Source organism: Salmo salar, chromosome ssa10, assembly GCF_905237065.1.
Source record: "Salmo salar chromosome ssa10, Ssal_v3.1, whole genome shotgun sequence".
Classification (NCBI taxonomy): Eukaryota; Metazoa; Chordata; class Actinopteri; order Salmoniformes; family Salmonidae; genus Salmo; species Salmo salar.
The window spans coordinates 43,613,340-43,636,264 of record NC_059451.1 but is presented as its reverse complement, the minus strand read 5'-3'; the positions used below and the strand labels follow the sequence as shown (position 1 = coordinate 43,636,264).

The 22,925-nt window shown below is 47.2% G+C and overlaps 1 protein-coding gene across 6 annotated transcripts in view; it reads left to right on the top strand.

The window, feature by feature from the left end:
* Positions 1 to 20,933, top strand: part of pde4ba (phosphodiesterase 4B, cAMP-specific a) — a 336,700-nt gene extending 315,767 nt beyond the window's left edge. For 4 of the 6 annotated variants that reach the window (XM_014123403.2, XM_045687797.1, XM_014123404.2 and 1 more), the window contains 7 exons: positions 12,785 to 12,878; positions 15,652 to 15,938; positions 16,182 to 16,346; positions 17,907 to 18,006; positions 18,153 to 18,430; positions 18,649 to 18,831; positions 19,034 to 20,933. In XM_014123403.2, the coding sequence (XP_013978878.1) occupies positions 12,785 to 12,878; positions 15,652 to 15,938; positions 16,182 to 16,346; positions 17,907 to 18,006; positions 18,153 to 18,430; positions 18,649 to 18,831; positions 19,034 to 19,447 (1,521 nt within the window). In that variant the 3' untranslated portion in view covers positions 19,448 to 20,933. Of the gene's footprint in view, positions 1 to 233; positions 497 to 11,133; positions 11,782 to 12,784; positions 12,879 to 15,651; positions 15,939 to 16,181; positions 16,347 to 17,906; positions 18,007 to 18,152; positions 18,431 to 18,648; positions 18,832 to 19,033 lie in introns of those variants that run through there. The other 2 variants (XM_014123406.2, XM_014123408.2) reach the window with 2 other exon arrangements.
* The last annotated feature ends 1,992 nt before the right edge of the window (positions 20,934 to 22,925 follow it).

Below are 22,925 nucleotides of genomic sequence, written 5' to 3'. Positions count from 1 at the left end.
ACAGGTCAAATCAAGAGAACTAGGGTATCGTACATTTTTCTACTGCTTCACATGGAAATCCACTGTTTGGACTAACGACAGAAATATCAGAGAGATCATGTCATTGATAACAGTTTTATTGACAGTGTATAACATGTTACCCTGATGCTGGTTGCTGCAACACTAGGTTAGAGAACAGGCAGTAGACTGTCCGGGTGAGAGAGGCGGAACTACCAGAGAGGGGATGTGTGCGTCGAGCAGAAACACACTCACGCACACACACCCAGCACCCAACTCAAAGTGAGTCAAGAGAGCTACGGCGTTTCCCAACCCTCCCCACGTCAGAGCCTGAGGCTTGGACCTTACTCATAGTCTCAGTACATACAGACTCTGCTTCCTGCGAGCCCAGACACTCTACAGGACTTAACCCAACCAAGCCGCTCACACACACAAGATGGGAGCCTGCTGCCTGGAAAAGAAAGAGAGAAAGTTAGGAAAACTTAACGGCTGGAGAAAGGTAAAATTATCTTGGATTCGATTGGTTGGAGATTTTTCCTAGTTTGAAGCTTTTAATGCACTTATTTATTTTGGAGAAAAAATCTATTGGCATATTCTTCAAAAGTTATTCAAAAGTAATTTATTGTGGGCACATGGGCAGTTGCTTTGGGGTTTTGCCAATGCTGCATGGTTTACTGAGTTTAGTTTTGTTTTATGCTGCTTCTAAGTCTCTGGAAAATGTATTTGTCTGCCTACAAGTTTTTATAATGATATTTTGTGCATACCTTATGATATTTTGTGCATACCTTATGATATTTTGTACATACTTTATCTGGGATATTTTGTACGATTTTGAGAAGTACACCAAGGTAAATGGATTCAATGCTGGTTCTTTGTCTTGACTTCAGCTGAGTGCACCTCTGTGTAAAGCTGCAACAGTCTAGGATGCTTTGTCTGAGTAAGGCTGTGCCCTGCAGATAGAGTCAAGCCTGTGTGGGTCTCTCAGTTGAGTTTCTGTGCTATTGCTTTGAGAGTGCACTGATGAATTCTAATCAGTTCATTAAATTAGTTCAGTATTATAGAAAGTAGACTTTTTGAAAGTCGTTGAGAGTTGACAGTCTTTTGCGGCAGTTGGTTGAATGTATTTAAGGACATTGCTTTGTTGTTCTTTTCTGGAACTTCTTCCACCATCTCGGTCGGAAAAAGCGGGATGTGTTAAAAGAGAATAACAACTTTTTATTTCCATTAATCTCTGACGCATCTGAAAGTGTCCAAACCAAGTTGTTGAGTTAATGTGTGTCACGTCCTGACCATAGAACGCTTTTATTTTCTATGGTAGAATAGGTCAGGGCGTGACTGGGGGGTTAGTCTAGTTTATTATTTCTATGTGGGGTTCTAGGTTTGTTTTTCTATGTTGGTGATTGTGTATGATTCCCAATTAGAGGCAGCTGGTAATCGTTGTCTCTAATTGGGAATCATACTTAAGTAGCATGTTTTCCACCTGTGGGTTATGGGATATTGTTTATGTGTAGTTGCATTGTCGTCACGTCTCATTTATTCTTTATTGTTTTTGTATTTTGCTTAGTTTCACTTTCTAATAAATTATGTGGAACGCTACTCACAGCCTTAGTCCGATCATTCCAACGAATGTGACAGAATATCCCATCAAACCAGGACCAAGCAGCGTGACCAGGAGGAGCAGGGATCCTGGGCACGGGAGAGAAGAGAGTGGAGGACTTCCTATATGTGGGAGGAGATCATGGCAGGAGACAAGAGCCTGCCATGGAAGCAGGCGGAGGCAACGAAGGAGGATCAACGACGACTCCGGGGTTCGCAACCACGACGGAAGCCCGAGAGACAGCCCGAAAAAGTTTTTGTGGGGGCACATGGAGTGGTCGGCGAAGCCGAGGGGCGAGTTTGAGAGCGAAGGGGAATATTGGGAGAGACTGAGCGAGGAGTATTGTGGGATAGTTGAGGGGAGTGATGAGGTAGAGTGGATGGTTTGGTGTCTGGAGCAAGACAGTCGCCATGAGGAGCGTGGGACCAGTCAGGCACCATGTTTTGCGGAGATACGCAATGTGTCTCCAGTGCACATCCACAGCCCGGTGCGTTCTGTGCCAGCTCCTCGTACTTGACGTGTGAAAGTGAGCATCCAACCTGGACGGGTTGTGCCGGCTCAGCGCTCCTGGTTTCCAGTACGTCTCCTCGGTCCAGGATATCCTGCGCCTGCTCTACGCACTGTGTCGCCAGTGTGCCTTCACAGCCCAGTGCGTCCTGTGCCAGCGCACCGCACTTGCCGGGCTAAAGTGAGCATCCAGCCAGGACGGGTTGTGCCAGCTCTACGCTCCTGACCTCCAGTGCGCCTCCACGGTCCAGTATATTCTGCACCGGTTCTACGCACTGTGTCCCCAGTGCGCCTTCACAGCCCAGTGCGTCCTGTGCCAGCTCCCCGCACTTGCCGTGCGAAGATGGTCATCTGTCCAGGACGCGTTGTGCCAGCTCTACGATCCAGACCTCCAGTGTGCCTCCACGGTCCAGTATATCCTGCACAGGCTATACACACCAGGTATCCAGTACGTCTCCACAGCCCGGTACATCCTGTGCCTGCTCCTCGCACTCTCCCTCAAGTACACCTTCCCAGTCAGGTACGTCCTGTGCCTGCTCCTCGCACTCTCCCTGAAGTGCATGTCCCCAGTCAGGTACGTCCTGTGCCTGCTCCCCGCACTCGCCCTGAAGTGCGTGTCACCAGTCTGGTGCCACCTGTCCCGGCTCCACGCACCAGGCCTCCAGTGTGCCTTTCCAGTCCAGAGCTTCTGGAGACAGTTCCCAGTCCAGAGCTTCCGGTGACAGTACCCAGTCCAGAGCTTCCGGCGACAGTACCCTGTCCAGAGCTTCCGGCGACAGTTCCCAGTCCAGAGCTTTCGGCGACAGTTCCCAGTCCAGAGCTTCCGGCAACAGTTCCCAGTCCAGAGCTTCCGGCGACAGTTCCCAGTCCAGAGCTTCTGGCGACAGTTCCCAGTCCAGAGCTTCCGGCAACGGTCCACAGTCCGGAACCTCCGACAACGGTCCACAGTCCGGAACCTCCAACGACGGTCCACGGTCCGGAACCTCCTGAGACGGCCCACGGTCCGGAACCTCCTGAGATGGCCCGCGGTCCGGAACCTCCTGAGATGGCCCGCGGTCCGGAACCTCTTGAGACGGCCTGCAGTCATGAACCTCCTGAGACGGTCCACGGTCCGGAACCTCCTGAGACGGTCCACGGTCCGGAACCTCCTGCGACGGTTAACGGTCCGGAATCTCCAGCTCCATGGTCGGAGCCTTCCCCTGCGCCAATGCCCAGTCTAAGCACGGTGTCCAGTCCAGCTCCAAGGCCAGAGTCTTCTTCTGCGTTGGTTCCCAGTCCAGGCACAGAGTCCAGTCCCGCTCTATGGCCGGAGCCTTCCCCTGTGCCGATGCCCAGTCTAAGCACGGCGTCCAGTCCAGCTCCAAGGCCAGAGTCTTCTTCTGCGTTGGTGCCCAGTCCAGGCACAGCGTCCAGTCCCGCTCCATGGCCGGAGCCTTCCCCTGCGCCAAAGCCCAGTCTAAGCACGACGTGCAGTCCAGCTCCAAGGCCAGAGTCTTCTTCTGCGTTGGTGCCCAGTCCAGGCACAGCATCCAGTCCCGCTCCATGGCCGGAGCCTTCCCCTACGCCGATGCCCAGTCTAAGCACGGCGTCCAGTCCAGATCCAAGGCCAGAGTCTTCTTCTGTGTTGGTGCCCAGTCCAGGCACAGTGTTCAGCCTGGGTCCATGGCTGGACCCGCAGGATGAGCGGGTTCTTCGGCCCACACCAGAGCCGCCACCAAAGCCGGCGGATCCACGGGAGGAGCGGGTTCTTCGTCCCGCACCAGTGCCGCCTCCGATGCTGGCGGATCCGCAGGATGAGAGGGTTCTTCGTCCTGCACCAGAGCCGCCACCAACACTAGACACCCCCCTAACCCTCCCTTTTGGTTTCAGATTTTGCGGTCAGAGTCCACACCTTTGGGGGGGTACTGTCACGTCCTGACCATAGAAAGCTTTTATTTTCTATGGTAGAGTAGGTCAGGGCGTGACTGGGGGGTTAGTCTAGTTTATTATTTCTATGTGGGGTTCTAGGTTTGTTTTTCTATGTTGGTGATTGTGTATGATTCCCAATTAGAGGCAGCTGGTAATCGGTGTCTCTAATTGGGGATCATACTTAAGTAGCATGTTTTCCACCTGTGGGTTATGGGTTATTGTTTATGTGTAGTTGCATTGTCATTACGTTTCATTTATTCTTTATTGTTTTTGTATTTTGCTTAGTTTCACTTTCTAATAAATTATGTGGAACGCTACTCACGCTGCGCCTTGGTCCAGTCATTCCAACGAACTTGACAATGTGGAAAGTGGCCTGGCTGATACAGTGCATTTGGAAAGTAGATTGATAAGGATTTGTTTTAATGTAATCCATTGTAGTATAAGGCTCTAACGTAACAAAATGTGGAAAAAGTCAAGGGGTCGGAATACTTTCCGAATGCACTGTAAGTGGTGTTTCCATGCCCTGCTGCATTGAGGGAGAGGAGACCGGGGGACAGGGTCTCTGTGCTGCAGTCAGTCAGTCAGCAACCAACACCTTTATTTAAGTTTAGTTATGAATTGAGTTTGCAGTGAAGATTTGGAGCTTCTCCAAGCCATCTCACTCTCATACAAAGGCCTCTTCAAAGACAAAACTAGAATGCTTTTCTTTACTTCACAAAGTTGCAGTTGTGACTTAAGCATCCTGTTGATTTATAGATGGTGCTTAAACATCCTGTTGATTTCTAGGTGGTGCTTAAACATCCTGTTGATTTCTAGGTGGTGCTTAAACATCCTGTTGATTTCTAGGTGGTGCTTAAACATCCTGTTGATTTCTAGATGGTGCTTAAACATCCTGTTGATTTCTAGATGGTGCTTAAACATCCTGTTGATTTTAGGTCATGCTTTCAGGTGATTTGTGTGAAAGAGTTGACATCTATGGTGAGGTGGTATTGAGCACCTAAACGCCTACACATGAAGGCAACGAGGAGAGTGTTAGTGTATCTGACTGATCTCTCTTTCTGGAGGTTTAGATAGAGCTGATCTCTCTCTCTCTCTCTCTTAGGTTTAGATAGAGCTGATCTCTCTCTCTCTCTGTAGGTTTAGATAGAGCTGATCTCTCTCTCTCTGTACATTTAGATAGAGCTGATCTCTCTCTGGAGGTTTAGATAGAGCTGATCTCTCTCTAGAGGTTTAGATAGAGCTGATCTCTGAAGGTTTAAATAAAGCTGATCTCTCTGAAGGTTTAGAGCTGATCTCTCTCTCTTTGGAGGATTAGATAGAGCTGATCTCTCTCTCTCTCTCTGTAGGTTTAGATAGAGCTGATCTCTCTCTCTCTATACATTTAGATAGAGCTGATCTCTCTCTCTCTCTCTCTGGAGGTTTAGATAGAGCTGATCTCTCTCTGGAGGTTTAGATAGAGCTGATCTCTCTCTGGAGGTTTAGATAGAGCTGATCTCTCTCTGGAGGTTTAGATAGAGCTGATCTCTCTCTGGAGGTTTAGATAGAGCTGATATCTCTCTGGAGGTTTAGATAGAGCTGATCTCTCTCTGGAGGTTTAGATAGAGCTGATCTCTCTCTGGAGGTTTAGATAGAGCTGATCTCTCTCTGGAGGTTTAGATAGAGCTGATCTCTCTCTGGAGCTTTAGATAGAGCTGATCTCTCTCTGGAGCTTTAGATAGAGCTGATCTCTCTCTGGAGGTTTAGATAGAGCTGATATCTCTCTGGAGGTTTAGATAGAGCTGAACTCTCTCTGGAGGTTTAGAAAGAGCTGATCTCTCTCTGGAGGTTTAGATAGAGCTGATCTCTCTCTGGAGGTTTAGATAGAGATTTAGATAGAGCTGATCTCTCTCTGGAGGTTTAGATAGAGCTGATCTCTCTCTGGAGGTTTAGATAGAGCTGATATCTCTCTGGAGGTTTAGATAGAGCTGATCTCTCTCGAGGTTTAGATAGAGCTGATCTCTCTCTGGAGGTTTAGATAGAGCTGATCTCTCTCTGGAGGTTTAGATAGAGCTGATCTCTCTCTGGAGGTTTAGATAGAGCTGATCTCTCTCTGGAGGTTTAGATAGAGCTGATCTCTCTCTGGAGGTTTAGATAGAGCTGATCTCGCTCTGGAGGTTTAGATAGAGCTGATCTCTCTCTGGAGGTTTAGATAGAGCTGATATCTCTCTGGAGGTTTAGATAGAGCTGATCTCTCTCTGGAGGTTTAGATAGAGCTGATCTCTCTCTGGAGGTTTAGATAGAGCTGATCTCTCTCTGGAGGTTTAGATAGCGCTGATCTCTCTCTGGAGGCTTAGATAGAGCTGATCTCTCTCTGGAGGTTTAGATAGAGCTGATCTCTCTCTGGAGGTTTAGAAAGAGCTGATCTCTCTCTGGAGGTTTAGATAGAGCTGATCTCTCTCTGGAGGTTTAGATAGAGCTGATATCGCTCTGGAGGTTTAGATAGAGCTGATCTCTCTCTGGAGGTTTAGATAGAGCTGATCTCTCTCTGGAGGTTTAGATAGCGCTGATCTCTCTCTGGAGGCTTAGATAGAGCTGATCTCTCTCTGGAGGTTTAGAAAGAGCTGATCTCTCTCTGGAGGTTTAGATAGAGCTGATCTCTCTCTGGAGGTTTAGATAGAGCTGATCTCTCTCTGGAGGTTTAGATAGAGCTGATATCGCTCTGGAGGTTTAGATAGAGCTGAACTCTCTCTGGAGGTTTAGAAAGAGCTGATCTCTCTCTGGAGGTTAAGATAGAGCTGCCGACCACAACTGAACCCTCTCTGAGGGGAACTGAAACACTGTGTGTCAAAGCGTTGAGTCACTTGCCTTTACTTCTCTTTTCTTTCTTTGTCTCTTTTAGTCTTTAATCAAATATTTTACACTTTCTCTTTTGTCATGCAGTTTCTCAATTCCTCATACTTTCTTATTTGTGAGCTAACGATGGCATACCTATGTATACACACACAGTGCCGTTCGCAGCCAGAGCCGGACTGTAGTGAGTCAGTCAGAGGAAGTGAGAGGTAGTGTGTATCCAGACTCTCTATGGGGTTGGTCTCTATCTGTAAACGTACTGCCCTCATCCCTGAAGAAACATATGTCATGGTCAATCTTACCCCATCATAACCACAGTGTAATGACTGTGTGTCATACGTTTACCAAGGCTGGGGAATCAAGCGCAACTAGATAAGATTACCTGGCACTGAAGTTGTGCGTGCTGAAGTTATATTATTACGGAATATTTGATAAAAACATGGAATTTTACTTTACAAATCCCCCATGTTGAGCAAGTCATATTTTACAGTCTATTCAGCTGCAGCCTGTCTGAGGACATAGCGCCCACTCGTGGTTGGTAGAGGAAATAAAATATAATTTGGAGTTTGGAGGTCCTCAATCAGTGATGTTATTAACTCAAGTCATTTCAAAAGATGCCACAGTACATGGAGGAAAGAGAGAGCCTATCTGCATGTCTGTCTGTCTGTCTGCCGTTGGTGGGGAGAGAGAGAGGGGAGAGAGGGTGGGGAGAGAGGGAGGGGATGGAGGGTGGGGAGAGAGGGAGGGGAGAGAGAAAAGGTTACAAAGTGATAGAGAGAGTGAAAGAACGGAGGGCGGAAAAGCAGAGAGAGAGAGAGAGAGAGCTCCGGTGTCAGAGAGGTGAGCTCCGGTGTCAGAAAGGTGAGCTCTGGTGTCAGAGAGTTGAGCTCCGGTGTCAGAAAGGTGAGCTCTGCTGTCAGAAAGTTGAGCTCCGGTGTCAGAGAGGCGAGCTCCGGTGTCAGAAAGGTGAGCTCTGGTGTCAGAAAGGTGAGCTCCGGTGTCAGGGAGGTGAGCTCCGGTGTCAGAGAGGTGAGCTCCGGTGTCAGAAAAGTGAGCTCTGTTGTCAGAGAGGTGAGCTCCACAGCAGGAGGTAAATACCCTCCATTCACCTCTGTCTTATCTGAATGAAGCATCAACACTCAACTCATCCAATATTAACATTAAATCTCACTCTCATTCACAGTCAGCTCATAGAGGTTCATTAAGATCACCATGGGTGGAGCATCCCTAAACAGATCAACACTGAAAGAGAGAGGAAGTAGGGAGAGATGCAGTGAGAAGGTAACACACACAGAGGGCTGTAGTGTGTGTATGGGATATGGTGTGTGTGTTACAGAGAGGTGACAAATGCTGTGCAGCAGAGCTGAGTTCTGATGAGAGGAGATTGGATTGTTGTTGGTTGTTGTTTAGCTATAGTGTGTGTGTGTGTGTGTGTGTGTGTGTGTGTGTGTGTGTGTGTGTGTGTGTGTGTGTGTGTGTGTGTGTGTGTGTGTGTGTGTGTGTGTGTGTGTGTGTGTGTGTGTGTGTGTGTGTGTTAACTCTGCCTGGAGGCTACTGTCTAGCTCCTCCATCACTGGGATATCTCCCGCTGTTATATTTCTCATATTATTTATAATGTCGTTTTATATAAAGAGGGTCTTCTTCTTCTCTTTTAATGTTTTACTCCATTCCTCCACCCTCCTCCCTTTCTTGGTTTGCAGAGGGAGGATAATGTGAAAGTTTTTATCTCTCCCTCATCTTTCCCAACACACGTGTATTCTGCTCGATAGGAGGCTCCTGGTAAAGATTTGTTTCCTACAAACAAGCTCTTATATGAGAACACTCAGTTTCACAATCATGGATATTCCTCTCCATCCTGGATAAAAGTTTCACAATGAGCATTAAGAAACCTTGCTGAGAGGAAATGATAGCTCATAGCTCTATTAACTGATTACCTCCAGTCTCTGTCTCCTACTAGAGCAGGCAGCCCATTGAACATAGGAGAGGGAGAGGGAGAGAGAGAGAGCAGGAGCGAGAGAGAGAGAGAGAGCGAGAGAGAGAGAGAGAGAGAGAGAGAGAGAGAGAGAGAGCAAGAGAGAGAGCGAGAGAGAGAACGAGAGAGAGAGAGAGAGAGAGACTAAAATTAATTATACTGTTAGCAAGTGGCAGCAAAGAGAGAAATGGACTTGTAAGTGACTGAGTGAGGGAGAGGTGGAATGAAAGAGGGAGGAATGCGGGACTAGTGATTTTAACTCAGCAGTGAACCCTGGTGTGTCATGGTGACAGCTGGGCTGCAACACTGGTGTTCAGAGGGGGAAACCTACTCTCACTGAAACTGCCACTAGCCAGCCAGCCTCACCACTCTCCATGGTCACGTGAAGCTGTTGCCATGGTGTTGGGATGTTCTGGTAATTGGCATACACAGACAGAGTGGAGGAGAGAGAGAGAGAGAGAGAGAGAGAGAGTGTTGATATCTGATATCAACCCAAATTGGTGAAGGATGCAATTATCTACCAATTTTTCTTCCTCTCGCTCCATCTCTTTGATGTTTTCTCTCGCTCCGTCTCTTTGGTGTTTTCTCTCGCTCTGTCTGGTGTTTTCTCTCGCTCCATCTCTTTGGTGTTTTCTCTCTCCCCGACTGGTGTTTTCTCTCTCCCTGTCTCTGGTGTTTTCTCTCTCTCCGACTCTTTGGTGTTTTCTCTCGTTCCATCTCTTTGGTGTTTTCTCTCGCTCCATCTCTTTGGTGTTTTCTCTCGCTCCATCTCTTTGGTGTTTTCTCTCGCTCCATCTCTTTGGTGTTTTCTCTCGCTCCGTCTCTTTGGTGTTTTCTTTCTCCACGACTCTTTGGTGTTTTCTCTCTCCATGACTCTTTGGTGTTTTCTCTCGCCATGAAAACCTCTAATATTAATATGGGCTGTGGATAATGAACAGCCACTGTGGCTCTGCTGACAAATGTCAGGCAATAGAAAGAGAGGAGGAGGGAGGGAGACAAAAAAAGAAAGAGATGTACAGTATAAGACGTGCCGTTCCTTCTCATTTCTCCCATTACTACTCAGTGACGCACGCTTCTCCCACGATTCTCTCAGTACTCTATTAAAAATGGCTAAATGGCAGCACTAGTCTGTGATCCTCTGGCAGAGAGATCAAAGAGAGAGGCTTTCCTCATCCTTTCCTCTGTCAGGGAGGAGGGAAGTGGGTTATCTGCAGAGGAGAAGAGGGGAAGAGAGGAGAGGAGGATAGAAAAGAGGGAAGGGGGATCTTGTATCTCTGGATCCCATTCCAACCCCTCCCCCACTTCCTGGTTGTGCTGCTGGGGGTTCTCCCCTCCACTCTGCTCCACTTTCCGTCAAATCATGTGTGCTATGTACAGCGTGTTGCTGAGGCTGACAGACTAGAAGTAGGGGAAAAGAGAGAGAGAAAGGAGACGAGAGAGAGTATAGAGAGAGACAGGATGGGAGAGACAGAAAGAGGAGGAAAGAGAGAGAAAGAGAGAGGGAGAGAGAGAGGAGGAGAGAGAGAGAGAGAAAGGGAGAGAGATAGAGCCAAGAGGAAAGGGAGAGAGAGGTAGGAGGAAAGCGAGAGAAAGGGGGAGAGAGGATAGAGAGAGACAGGAGGAAAGAGAGAGAGCCAGAGAAAGAGAGGATAGACAGTGACAGGAGGAAAGAGAAAGAAAGGGAGAGAGCGAGGATAGAGAGACAGGAGGAAAGAGAGAGGATAGAGACAGGAGGAAAGAGAGAGAGGATTGAGAGAGAAAGGGAGAGAGAGAGGATAGAGAGACAGGAGGAAAGAGAGAGAAAGGGAGAGACAAAGCCAGAGAAAGAGAGGATAGACAGAGACAGGAGGAAAGAGAGAGAAAGGGAGAGACAGAGCCAGAGAAAGAGAGGATAGGCAGAGACAGGTGGAAAGAGAAAGAAAGGGAGAGAGAGGATAGAGAGAAACGGAAGGAAAGAGAGAGAATAGACAGGAGGAAAGAGAGAGAGAGGATTGAGAGAGAAGGGGAGAGAGAGAGGATAGAGAGAGAAAAGGAAAGAAGAGAGACTTAGGGAGAGAGAGAGACTTGGAGAGAGAGACTTACAGAGAAATCCAGGGAGAGAGAGAGACTTAGAGAGAGAGAGAGCCAGGGAGAGAGAGAGAGCCAGGGAGAGAGCCACGGAGAGAGAGCCACGGAGAGAGAGCCAGGGAGAGAGAGAGACTTAGTGAGAGAGCCAGGGAGAGAGAGCCAGGGAGAGAGAGCCAGGGAGTGAAACTTAAAGAGAGAGCCATAGGAGAAAGAGAGAGAGAGAGAGAGAGAGAGAGAGAGAGAGAGAGAGAGAGGGGAGAGAGAGAGAGAGAGAGAGAGAGAAAGAGAGAAGAGAGCTGCAGCAGTTAGAGGGCAGTGGAGTGAGATTAATACAGTGGAGGAACCCCCCTCCAGTCAGATGAGCATCGCAGTGCTTTACCTTTTTTCTCTCCTCCTCTCCATCCCAGTATTTCTTCCCTCCTCCCCTTCTTGTCTATTATTCATCAGTGCTCAGAGCCCCCCTCAACTCCATATCTAGCTCATAGCTCCAGCTGCAGCCCAGTTCTGTGGATCCCCTAGCCTAGGACGGAACCACTAACCCTGACTACAGCTACAGTCTGCTCCCTTCTCCTCTTTGCTATTGGTATTTGGTGTCCTCTTACCTAGACATGGAGAGCCTCACTGAGACTTCTGCTGAGAGAGAGAGCGACCAGCCATCTTTAACTAGCTGTTCTATTAGCCGTTGAGCCAGAAAGCCAAGGGAGCAGAGAAGAGGAGAAAAGAGGAGGATTTTTTTTTAGCACTAAAGGAATCCCGTTCATCTGCCTCTCTCTATTTTACCACGCTGGATTACAGTAGTTCTGCGGCTGTTGCTGCTGGCTCTCTGTCCTATAGGGAGGGGAAAACGGGGTCCAAAATGCCTGAAGCGAACTACCTGCTGTCTGTGTCTTGGGGTTACATTAAGGTGTGTATTGCATTGTTTGCTGACGTAGCTGCTCGGGTAACATGTCATGACATTATATTTACCTTTTGGTTTTGGTGTTTGAGCTGTTATAGTATTTTGGTGATGTTTTGGAGGGTGTAAAACTAAAGCTGTGTGGTTGTGTTCTATGCAGTGTGGTGGTTGCTTGGTCCTAGGTGGTCCGATGTTATGTAGCTGAGCTGAGGCTCCATCTTGGTTGCATCTTTGCAGAACAGAATAGTGCTGTGGATGGGGCTAGGAATGTCTCTTTCTGACACCCAGACAGTGCTGTGGATGGAGCTAGGAATGTCTCTTTCTGACACCCAGACAGTGCTGTGGATGGGGCTAGGAATGTATCTTTCTGACACACAGACAGTGCTGTGGATGGGGCTAGGAATGTCTCTTTCTGACACCCAGACAGTGCTGTGGATGGGGCTAGGAATGTCTCTTTCTGACACCCAGACAGTGCTGTGGATGGGGCTAGGAATGTCTCTTTCTGACACACAGACAGTGCTGTGGATGGGGCTAGGAATGTCTCTTTCTGACACACAGACAGTGCTGTGGATGAGGCTAGGAATGTCTCTTTCTGATACACAGACGGAGCTGTGGATGGGGCTAGGAATGTCTCTTTCTGACACACAGACAGTGTGTGTTGTCTGCATGGTTTTCTCATAGGCTGTATAGTACACTGCAGATCTGCAGGTTTTCTCCTTGCAATATGAACCAGAAACCGTGAATGTGAAAATGACCAGATGGAATCTGCACTGCATAATATTATCCTGGAGGGATTTGATCTGTTGATATGAAAACAATAAAATTGTTATTTTCCAAATCCCTTTTGTACTGATTGTGTGTAATGTTTGTATAAAGCTCGAATGAGCATACAGTGATCATCAGTGACTGTGCTTTTCCACGGTATTCTCCTGCACCATAATGTCTTCCAGGTTTTCCAGTAGTTTCCAGGATGCTGACATTTTCCCCCTCTCCTCTGTATCTTCTTTTCCAGTTCAAGAGAATGTTGAACCGGGAGCTGACACACCTGTCAGAGATGAGTCGCTCTGGGAACCAGGTGTCCGAGTTCATCTCCAACACCTTAATGGGTAAAGACCTGATATCTCTCACACACACACACACACACACACACACACACACACACACACACACACACACACACACACACACACACACACACACACACACACACACACACACACACACACTCTTTAGGTAAATCCATTGCTTTTGATGTGTGGCTGTTCCCACACACTTCTTATAGACTGCTAAAGATCAATCATACACACACAATCAATTGAACACACTTTCATACACCCACACGTGTACGCAGAAATACACATATCTTATATCTCACACGTGTGTACACAGTATACCGCAGTGTGTGTGTGTGGGATTCTCCCTCCATTTTGTCTGAGTCTGGATGCTTGTTGCGGGGGTGTACTGTAAAACTCTGCACCATTACCTCTTGTTAGTATTCATCCATCACTCCCAAGGCCCATTAAAACGAAACCAGATAGGAAAAGCCTGAAGCTTTGAGGTGGTTGGCTGGCTACACACTTCTTAGTGAGGTGCCTCTGCTGCTGGTTGATTGACAGGTGAGCTTGTTAGGCCACATCAGAGCCAGTGGATAGAGAGAGAGGGGGAGGGGGGGTCCAGTCGTGACTCTCTGTGTGCATCCCAAATGGTACCCTATTCACTTTATAGTGCACTACTGTTGACCAGAACCCTATGGGCTAGCCCTATGGACCCTGGTAAAAGTAGTGCACTACATAGGGAATAGCTAGAAGATGGGGGAGAGATATTGTGATAGGGAGGGGGGAGATGGAGAAAGAGGGAAAGACTGGTATTACACAGTAGAGGTGAGGTGGGGTACGGTGGAACCCCCTCACAGATAACTGAGCCTCCCATTTGGTGACTCATATCCCTTTTAATGTATCTCTGTCTTTCTTCACCCCCATCCCCCCTTCCTCTCTCCATCGCTCCATGCCTGAGGAAGTTAGTGCGTAGATCAGACACAGATGGGAGATGGGAGTTTCTATCACTCTACCGCTCCATAGTTCCCTGTGGGACCGAGCAGTAGGAGTGGTTTGCTGCAGCTGGTTGGCTACACATTAATATGGGAAAGAGATGCAGAGAAAGCATTAGGAATCAGACAGCTGATCGTTTGTCCTGAGCTGACCACTGACCATTGATTGGGATTATATTTATAATTATGTTACAGCAATATCGAGCTCATTGTTTCTTTAGAAAAACAAGGCATGGGGATAATATTGTTGACATTTATGGCTGCCGTTTTCAAGTTTCCCTCTCTACATTTTCCACCCACATTGTTTTTGTATTGTAAGGTCATCCTAGGATGCCTTGTTAGAGAGAGAGTTGAACCCTTTATATGTGAGTGCATCATATTGGGAAGCTCATCCCTGTGGGACTGTGGGTTGGGGATGATGGTGTGTGTGAGGGCCATTCACGTGCAAGGGCTCCTCTCCTCCACAGCTGTTCATTCCACTCATCCCATAACACCCTGGCTGAGCTGGCTCTTTCCGGCTTGCTACCACGGTAACAGCCAGGCATAACTCATTAAGGGAATTTTAAAAGCCCAAATCCACCCACACACTCTCTCTCCATCTCTCTCTTTCTCTCTCTCTCTCTCTTTCTCTCTCTTTCTCTCTCTGGCATTTGGGTTTCACTGAGAGCATATGGAGCAGGCTGGACGTAATTCAGAATTTCAGCAGAATAAACGTAAGAGAGATGGAGATAGATAGAGGAGAGAGAGAGAGAGGGAAGGGAAAGAGAAGGGAAGGAAAAGGGAGGATACCTAGTCAGTTGTACAACTGAATGCATTCAACTGAAATGCGTCTTCCGCATTTAACCCGACCCATGGAGAGGAGAGAGACATGACAGTCTAGTCTGGGCCTCAGGGAATCAAGGTCACATTAACACTCCACCTGCATAGAACATTTTGAATTGGCAAAAACACAGACAGACAGACAGACAGACAGACAGACAGACAGACAGACAGACAGACAGACAGACAGACAGACAGACAGACAGACAGACAGACAGACAGACAGACAGACAGACAGACAGACAGACAGACAGACAGACAGACAGACAGACAGACAGACAGACAGACAGATGTCAAACAATACAGCTTCATCAGCAACACACTCTAACCTTTATGGAGGAAGTGTCTGCTGTGTGCTTATAAAACCAGGTTACCTTTTTCTATTATGTGAGGGTCCTTATAAAACCCATAAAAAATGCATTCTATTTCAATGGCCAAACCAACTGTCCCTTCCATTCATAGAGTTCTGGTCCATTGTGTGTGTAAGGGAATGGGAGAGTGGGTTCAGTGGCATGCCTGAGAAGCTAGTAGACATTGTCTCAGTGGTGATAATGGTGATAATGATGGTGATAATGAATTACTGTGCCAGTTTATTGCTCTTCCCCTGTTTCCCATGCATCACATGTTACAGTGTGCTTAATCACCCATTTTCTATTATGACTGAAGGAGGAGAGAGGGAGAGAGAGGGAGAGAGAGAGAGGGAGAGCGAGAGAGGGAGAGAGAGAGAGGGAGAGAGAGAGAGAGAGAGGGAGCGAGAGGGACAGAGGGAGAGGGAGAGATAGAGGGGTAGAGTGACAGTGGTAATTGAATAACCCTCAGCGGAGAGAGACAGGTTAGTTCAGCTATGAGAGGCCTCACTGTCTACACAGCAGCACAGTTAGTGCTGAGTTCATTGTAATGGCATTACTAAACTGAATGGGCCATCGAACCTTCATCCTCTCTTCTCTCTGTGGTCTGACAAACACAATGGCATGGAGTGTCCTAACCCAAAGAGATGTCCTCTCCCCCCTCAGACAAACAGAACGACATGGACATGCCATCTGTGACGCCCAAGGAGAAGGCTGGTCGGGAGAGGAAGAAGCAGCAGCAGCTGATGACTCAGATCACTGGAGTAAAGAAGATCTCTTATGGACCCTCCCTCTCCAACTCCTCCATCTCACGTTTCGGGGTCAAGACGGACAAGGAGGACATGCTCTCCAAGGAACTGGAGGATCTGAATAAGTGGGGGTTGAACATCTTTACCGTGTCAGAGTACTCCGAACATAGACCTCTCACCTGTATCATGTACACCATCTTCCAGGTAGGTTATAACTGGCTATACACTCCTACACACACACACACATGCACGCCTGCATGCACATATATGCATGCATTGCAGACACACACACACACACACACACACACACACACACACACACACACACACACACACACACACACACACACACACACACACACACACACACACACACACACACACACACACACACAATATGGTACAGCTGTACATAGGTACTAAGTCATATCCTTGTGTCCCCTGCAGGAGAGAGACCTGTTGAAGACCTTTAAAATCCCGACAGAGACGTTTGTGGCGTACATGATGACCCTGGAGGACCACTACCATGGAGATGTGGCCTACCACAACAGCCTCCACGCGGCAGACGTGGCCCAGTCCACACACATCCTGCTCTCTACACCAGCCCTCGATGTAAGTTACCTAACCCCTAACCCCCACACCAGCCCTTGACCTAAGTTACCAAACCCCTAACCCCAGTCCACACACATCCTGCTCTCTACACCAGTCCTCAACGTAAGTGGCTGACACTAGACTTTTCTTTTCTTCACGTATCCCCCACACTCTACCATTACCTCATCCTTATACCACACCCTACCATTACCTGACCCTTATCCCACACACAACCATTACCTGACCCTTATCCCACACACAACCATTACCTCACCATTATACCACACCCTACCATTACCTCACCCTTATCCCACACCCTACCATTACCTCACCCTTATCCCACACCCTGCCATTACCTGACCCTTATCCCACACACAACCATTACCTCACCATTATACCACACCCTAACATTACCTCACCCTTATACCACACCCTACCATTACCTGACCCTTATCCCACACACAACCATTACCTGACCCTTATCCCACACACAACCATTACCTCACCATTATACCACACCCTACCATTACCTCACCCTTATCCCACACCCTGCCATTACCTGACCCTTATCCCACACACAACCATTACCTCACCATTATACCACACCCTACCATTACCTCACCCTTATACCACACCCTACCATTACCTCACCCTTATACCACACCCTACCATTACCTCACCCTTATACCACACCCTGCCATTACCTGACCCTTATCCCACACACAACCATTACCTCACCCTTATCCCACACCCTACCATTACCTCACCCTTATCTCACACCCAACCATTACCTCACCCTTATCCCACACCCTACCATTACCTCACCCTTACCCCACACCCAACCATTACCTCCCACATTCAGCATTACCTCACCCTTATCCCACACCTTACCAATTCCTCACCCTTATCCCACACCCTACCATTACCTCACCATTATCCCACACCCATCTGAGCTAATAGAACTCCACCTTAGTGCACTGTCCTTACTCTCACCCCAACCCTTGAATCTTATGGTACTGTAAATCTTCCCCAGGGTTTTCAATCGCATTCTCCCTAAGTCATCTTCCCTCAATCTTTAGATGTAAACCAAAAGTTATCCCCTATTCCCCCCTCCCTCCCTCCCTCACCCCATTCTGTTTGTTCTCACAGCTCCATTCTCTGTGGTTCTATATATATATATACAGTGGAACCTCATCCATGACGTAGTCTAACAGCGTGACCTAGCCCTCAGCATGTCACCAGCCGCTCTCCTCCTTTTTTACAGTCACCCCATCCGTCCCTTCATCCCTCCATCATGTTTATAGCCCTGCTCTTACAGCCAGTGTCAAACCGCTATGTATGGGTGCCTATAGAGAGACAGGGACATGGTTAGCATAAGATAGTCATTTCGCTAATATAGGCCAGCACTCATCTGGCTCTGACTAGTGTTTACACTATGTTGGCTGTTAGCGATAGCAACCCTAGCCATGGGAATCAATGGGAGTGGGCTGCACTGGGATTAGCTGTTCCCTGAAGCTGTTCTGTTCTTTGACTGTTTCTCTTGAGAAATTCTTAACCCTGGACCCTCTCTCTCTCACATAGGCGGTTTTCAGCGATCTAGAGATCTTGGCGGCCATCTTTGCTGCAGCAATCCATGATGTGGACCACCCGGGGGTGACCAACCAGTTCCTCATCAATACCAGTGAGTCTTTCTCTTACAAATGTTACTGTTATGTGAATAATGTATATAATAAATATATGAGAATTATCTATAGATACTGTATAGATATCCATATTCATCAACTGTGTTAAACAAGTGACTGATTTATTGTCTGTTGTCTCCCTCAGACTCTGAGCTAGCCCTGATGTACAACGATGAGTCCGTGTTAGAGAACCACCATCTAGCTGTGGGCTTCAAGCTGCTGCAGGAGGACAACTGTGACATCTTCCAGAGCCTGACCAAGAAGCAGAGGCAGAGCCTGAGGAAGATGGTCATCGAAATGGTTCTGGCCACTGACATGTCCAAGCACATGAGTCTGTTAGCTGACCTGAAGACCATGGTGGAGACCAAGAAGGTGACCAGCTCTGGGGTCCTGCTGCTGGACAACTACACGGACAGAATACAGGTGGGTTTATCTTCATCATCATCATCATCATCTAGACTTAGTAACATGGTTTAGATTGTGGTATGACCTCTGCTCCTTCACTCCATTTTCACCTGTCTCCTTCTGCTCTCTTCTTCAATCCTGTTCATTCATTCTCTAGCCATCTTTCTTCATCTCTCTTTCTCTCCTATCACTCCATATCACTCTCACCTTCTTCTCTCCCTCCCTCTCTCCATCAGGTGCTGAGGAACATGGTTCACTGTGCTGATCTGAGTAACCCTACCAAGTCTCTGGAGCTGTACCGTCAGTGGACCGACCGCATCATGGAGGAGTTCTTCCACCAGGGAGACAGGGAGAGGGAGAGAGGCATGGAGATCAGCCCCATGTATGACAAGCACACTGCCTCAGTAGAGAAAAGCCAGGTATGATACTGGACACACACTTACACACACACTTACACACTTACACACACACACACACACACACACACACACACACACACACACACACACACACACACACACACACACACACACACACACACACACACACACACACACACACACACACATACACACTCCGACTCCTGACTCACCACTGTTCCCTTTCCCTCCCTCTCTCCAGGTGGGTTTCATAGACTACATCGTCCACCCTCTGTGGGAGACGTGGGCTGACCTGGTGCACCCTGACGCTCAGGACATCCTGGACACTCTGGAGGACAACAGGAACTGGTACCAGAGCATGATTCCCCAGAGCCCCTCTCCTCCCTGGGCCACGGAGCAGCGGGAGCAGGGTGGAGGTGAAGGGGGCCAGGCGGGAGACAAGTTCCAGTTTGAACTCACCCTGGAGGAGGAGGACTCTGAGGGTACAGAGAAAGATGAACAGAGCCAGGGGGATGAGGAGGAGGAAGAGGATGTTCTGGGGGAGTCGTCTCGCTCTCCGGTTGACTATTTTGACTGTCAGGACCCCGAGGAATCCATGGAGCCCACGTCATCCATAGCGATAATTACCCACGATGCATCACCCACAGATACTTAATGGGCTCTGCTGCACCGCAATGGTGGTTGGTTTCATGTTTTAAACAGGAGAAATCCTGCAGCTGTGCTTTTTAACAAGCCCACGGGGGTCTTAGTTTGAGCTTGCATGGGGCGTCAGTTTCAACCCCCCCCATCCTTGCACTTGCGTTAGGAGCCGGCAACAGAGGGACAGTTTCAGTGGGGCGGCTACGGAGTTCTCAGGAAAAATGCTGCAAACATTTTGGGCCTGAAGGACGGAAAGGCCTCTGAGGAAATTAAATGAAGGACTTGGGCCAATATGGGAAATGGTTGTTTTTCCATCCCGACTGGCATCTGAAATGTCGATACTACTACTGAGAGAAGTTTTGTACCTTGTGACTTTTTTACTGAAATGGGATGTCATGAGGTAGCTTATGAACTACTGATTGATGGACATGAGTTTATATAGAGAGAAAAAATATGTTCACTTTTTTCTTGTATCAGTTGTCAGAGGACTTTTGTGTGCCTTTTTACTATTATCTTTTGAATATTTTTTTTTAATTTATTGAACACACTTTAGTATGAATGTTTTTTTGTTTCGTTTTTTCGAAAGCTCAAGAGCAAAATCCTTTTATATCTCAGACAAAGAGAACAGTCTTCCTACTAGTATTGGGCAATAGAAGAAATCCTCACTAACTTAGACAAACAATTCCTGGACATACTCATCAAATACTAAAAACATGTTTTCCCATAATAAGATATACACATTCTGTCATCTTAATCCATGTACAAAATCTATGTTTCTATATGGAAATTAAATGTACACAATGTACACATTCATGTTACATGTCTAGATTGTCAGACCTCACTGTAGACAAATGGTAGGCAGATAGATGTTCACTGTAACTCCAGAAAACAGTTGGACCCTCATGGATCAAATCCTGATATCGTTCAGACTCCAAACAAATGTCAACATCATAGACAGAAATAGCACTTGGCAGCCAAAGCAAAGTTTCTTATCACATGCAGTTGGAAGGCTGTTTCCAGCTTCCTCTCGAGGTATCCTGCTGTCGTCTATTAATCCTACTAGACCAAAGATTCCAGAACCTAACTGGTTCTGATAATGTAACAATCTATCTAAGGAAGGACCCCCTGTCCCTGTAGAATCAGGACCGGTCCAGATGATGAAAGGTGGCCAGGCGGCTGTATGTCTAGAAGTCAGCTGCACTATAATTATCCACATGGTTTATACAGTTCAGCTATTTATTCATCCACCTAATAAAAGGGCATGAAGTGCTGCTTCTACCCATTGACCTTAATCTTCCCTTCCCACTGACTGTATCACATTTCCTGGCCGGACGGGAAGTTTATCAGGATTTGGTCCGTTAGATTTCATCCTCAGATTAGATTCGGCACGTAGAAACTGTTGAATGTCTGCTGCAAAACCCAAACCTGAGGAGAAAAATACTTATTGTTGAGAACAAGAGGATGATGACCCCACAGTAGTAGGTTATCTAGAGATGATGTGACAGAGACACCAAACCAAAAGGCCCCGGACAGTGTAGTTCACTGTCACTGTGGGTCAGCATTAAGACCGTCAACCCCAGGCAGTCTGCAAGGCAGATTGTCCCTTACAGGCCTCCATGGCTGGTTTTCATGATGGCCTATTCAGCATCTATGACCTATTCTCCATTATTCACTTATGTTTACTGACATACTCAAAGGTACTTCAACTACCTTATTGTCTATAACCTCACTCACTCCAGCAGGCTTACATGGTAATCGTGTGTGTCGATGAGTGTGTGTGTGTGTGTGTGTGTGTGTGTGTGTGTGTGTGTGTGTGTGTGTGTGTGTGTGTGTGTGTGTGTGTGTGTGTGTGTGTGTGTGTGTGTGTGTGTGTGTGTGTACGTGTGTGTGTGTGTGTGTGTGTGTGTGTGTGTGTGTGTGTGTGTGTGTGTGTGTGTGTGTGTGTGTGTGTGTGTGTGTGTGTGTGTGTGTGTGCGTGCGTGCGTGCGTGCGTGCGAGTGTGTGTGAGTGTGTGCGTGCGTGCGTGTGTGTGTGTGTGTGTTAGTCTTTGTCACCTATGCTCAACATGACTCCTCTTATTGTCTGTCACTAGAGCTCAAGCTGGTCCTCTGCTGTTTATAACAGTGTATTCATTACATTCAGTTGTACTGTACATAAGAATACTGTTTCAGTCAGTGTAAATCTATTTTAATTTATATGCACTTGCATTACCTGGAAGAGGTGGTGTCTAACATGTACAGGGCTCTGCGTCGGAGTCTTTTTATATCCTCTATTTGTTTTTTTTATATTATATAATAAGTCAATATATATTCGCACAAATGTTTGAGTGCCCTGAGCAGCAGTTAAAGAGACATATTCACAACCTGTAGGTTTACAACGCATAGAGGACATGCTAAACAACAGAGGCCTGGGTATAGCTATGATAAGCTGTGGAGAAGCTTTGATACTGTCGTCTATCACTAGTCCACACCGAGACGTTCTCCTCTCAGCAGCCTGTAGTAGTGACTAATCCATGCTCCTCTGTGCAACATTTTCAATGCAGATTGCTGATTTGGGGTTCAGATCTACTGGTTCGACAGAAGTAAGGAATAACAACAGAAAGACAGACAGAGTGTCTGCTCCTTTACACGTCCTTCCATGCAAAGTAGTTCAAGGGGATTATTGGTGGCATGCTACAATATCTCTGAGCTGAACGTGATGAATCGTTACAAAAATGTGATCTTCTTGTAATTGATCGTGCTATTGTGAACTATTTTGATTTGACCAAAACTTGTTAGCAGTTTCGAAATTCAAATTTGTCACCGGTATAACATTGTTAATCTATGTTAAACATTTTGGTCCGAGTTGTGTCCAAATGGTTAGCCACGCTTGGCACTATCTGCATGAGAAATGTTTTTTTTGGGGTTTTTTTACGTCTTTTGAATACCTACCTAACGCGTTACAGTCGCAGCGGACATATTAAATGTTTCACACAATGTATGGTATAATATTGTATATTGTGTTAAAATATCAGAAAATACTTTTTCTATGAAGTGATTAAAAAACAAAGCATGAATATCTCTGTCTCTGTGTCCTTATTTCACAGTGCTAGCAGCAGCTCAACCATCACACAGGATCTGTTTTAATGTGGCGAGACAAGCACTCACTGTGACATCCCCCCTAACAGACAGTCTGGTCCTAACATGACATAAGGCCCACAGTGACACACTAGCTGTAGGAAACCAGGCACTGCTCTTCATTTGCCATGGTCCAAAGATGTGTAGAGTTTTATTGGTAGAGGCTGTCTCAGTTCTCTTCATTTGCCATGGTCCAAAGATGTGTAGAGTTTTATTGGTAGAGGCTGTCTCAGTTCTCTTCATTTGCCATGGTCCAAAGATGTGTAGAGTTTTATTGGTAGAGGCTGTCTCAGTTCTCTTCATTTGCCATGGTCCAAAGATGTGTAGAGTTTTATTGGTAGAGGCTGTCTCAGTTCTCTTCATTTGCCATGGTCCAAA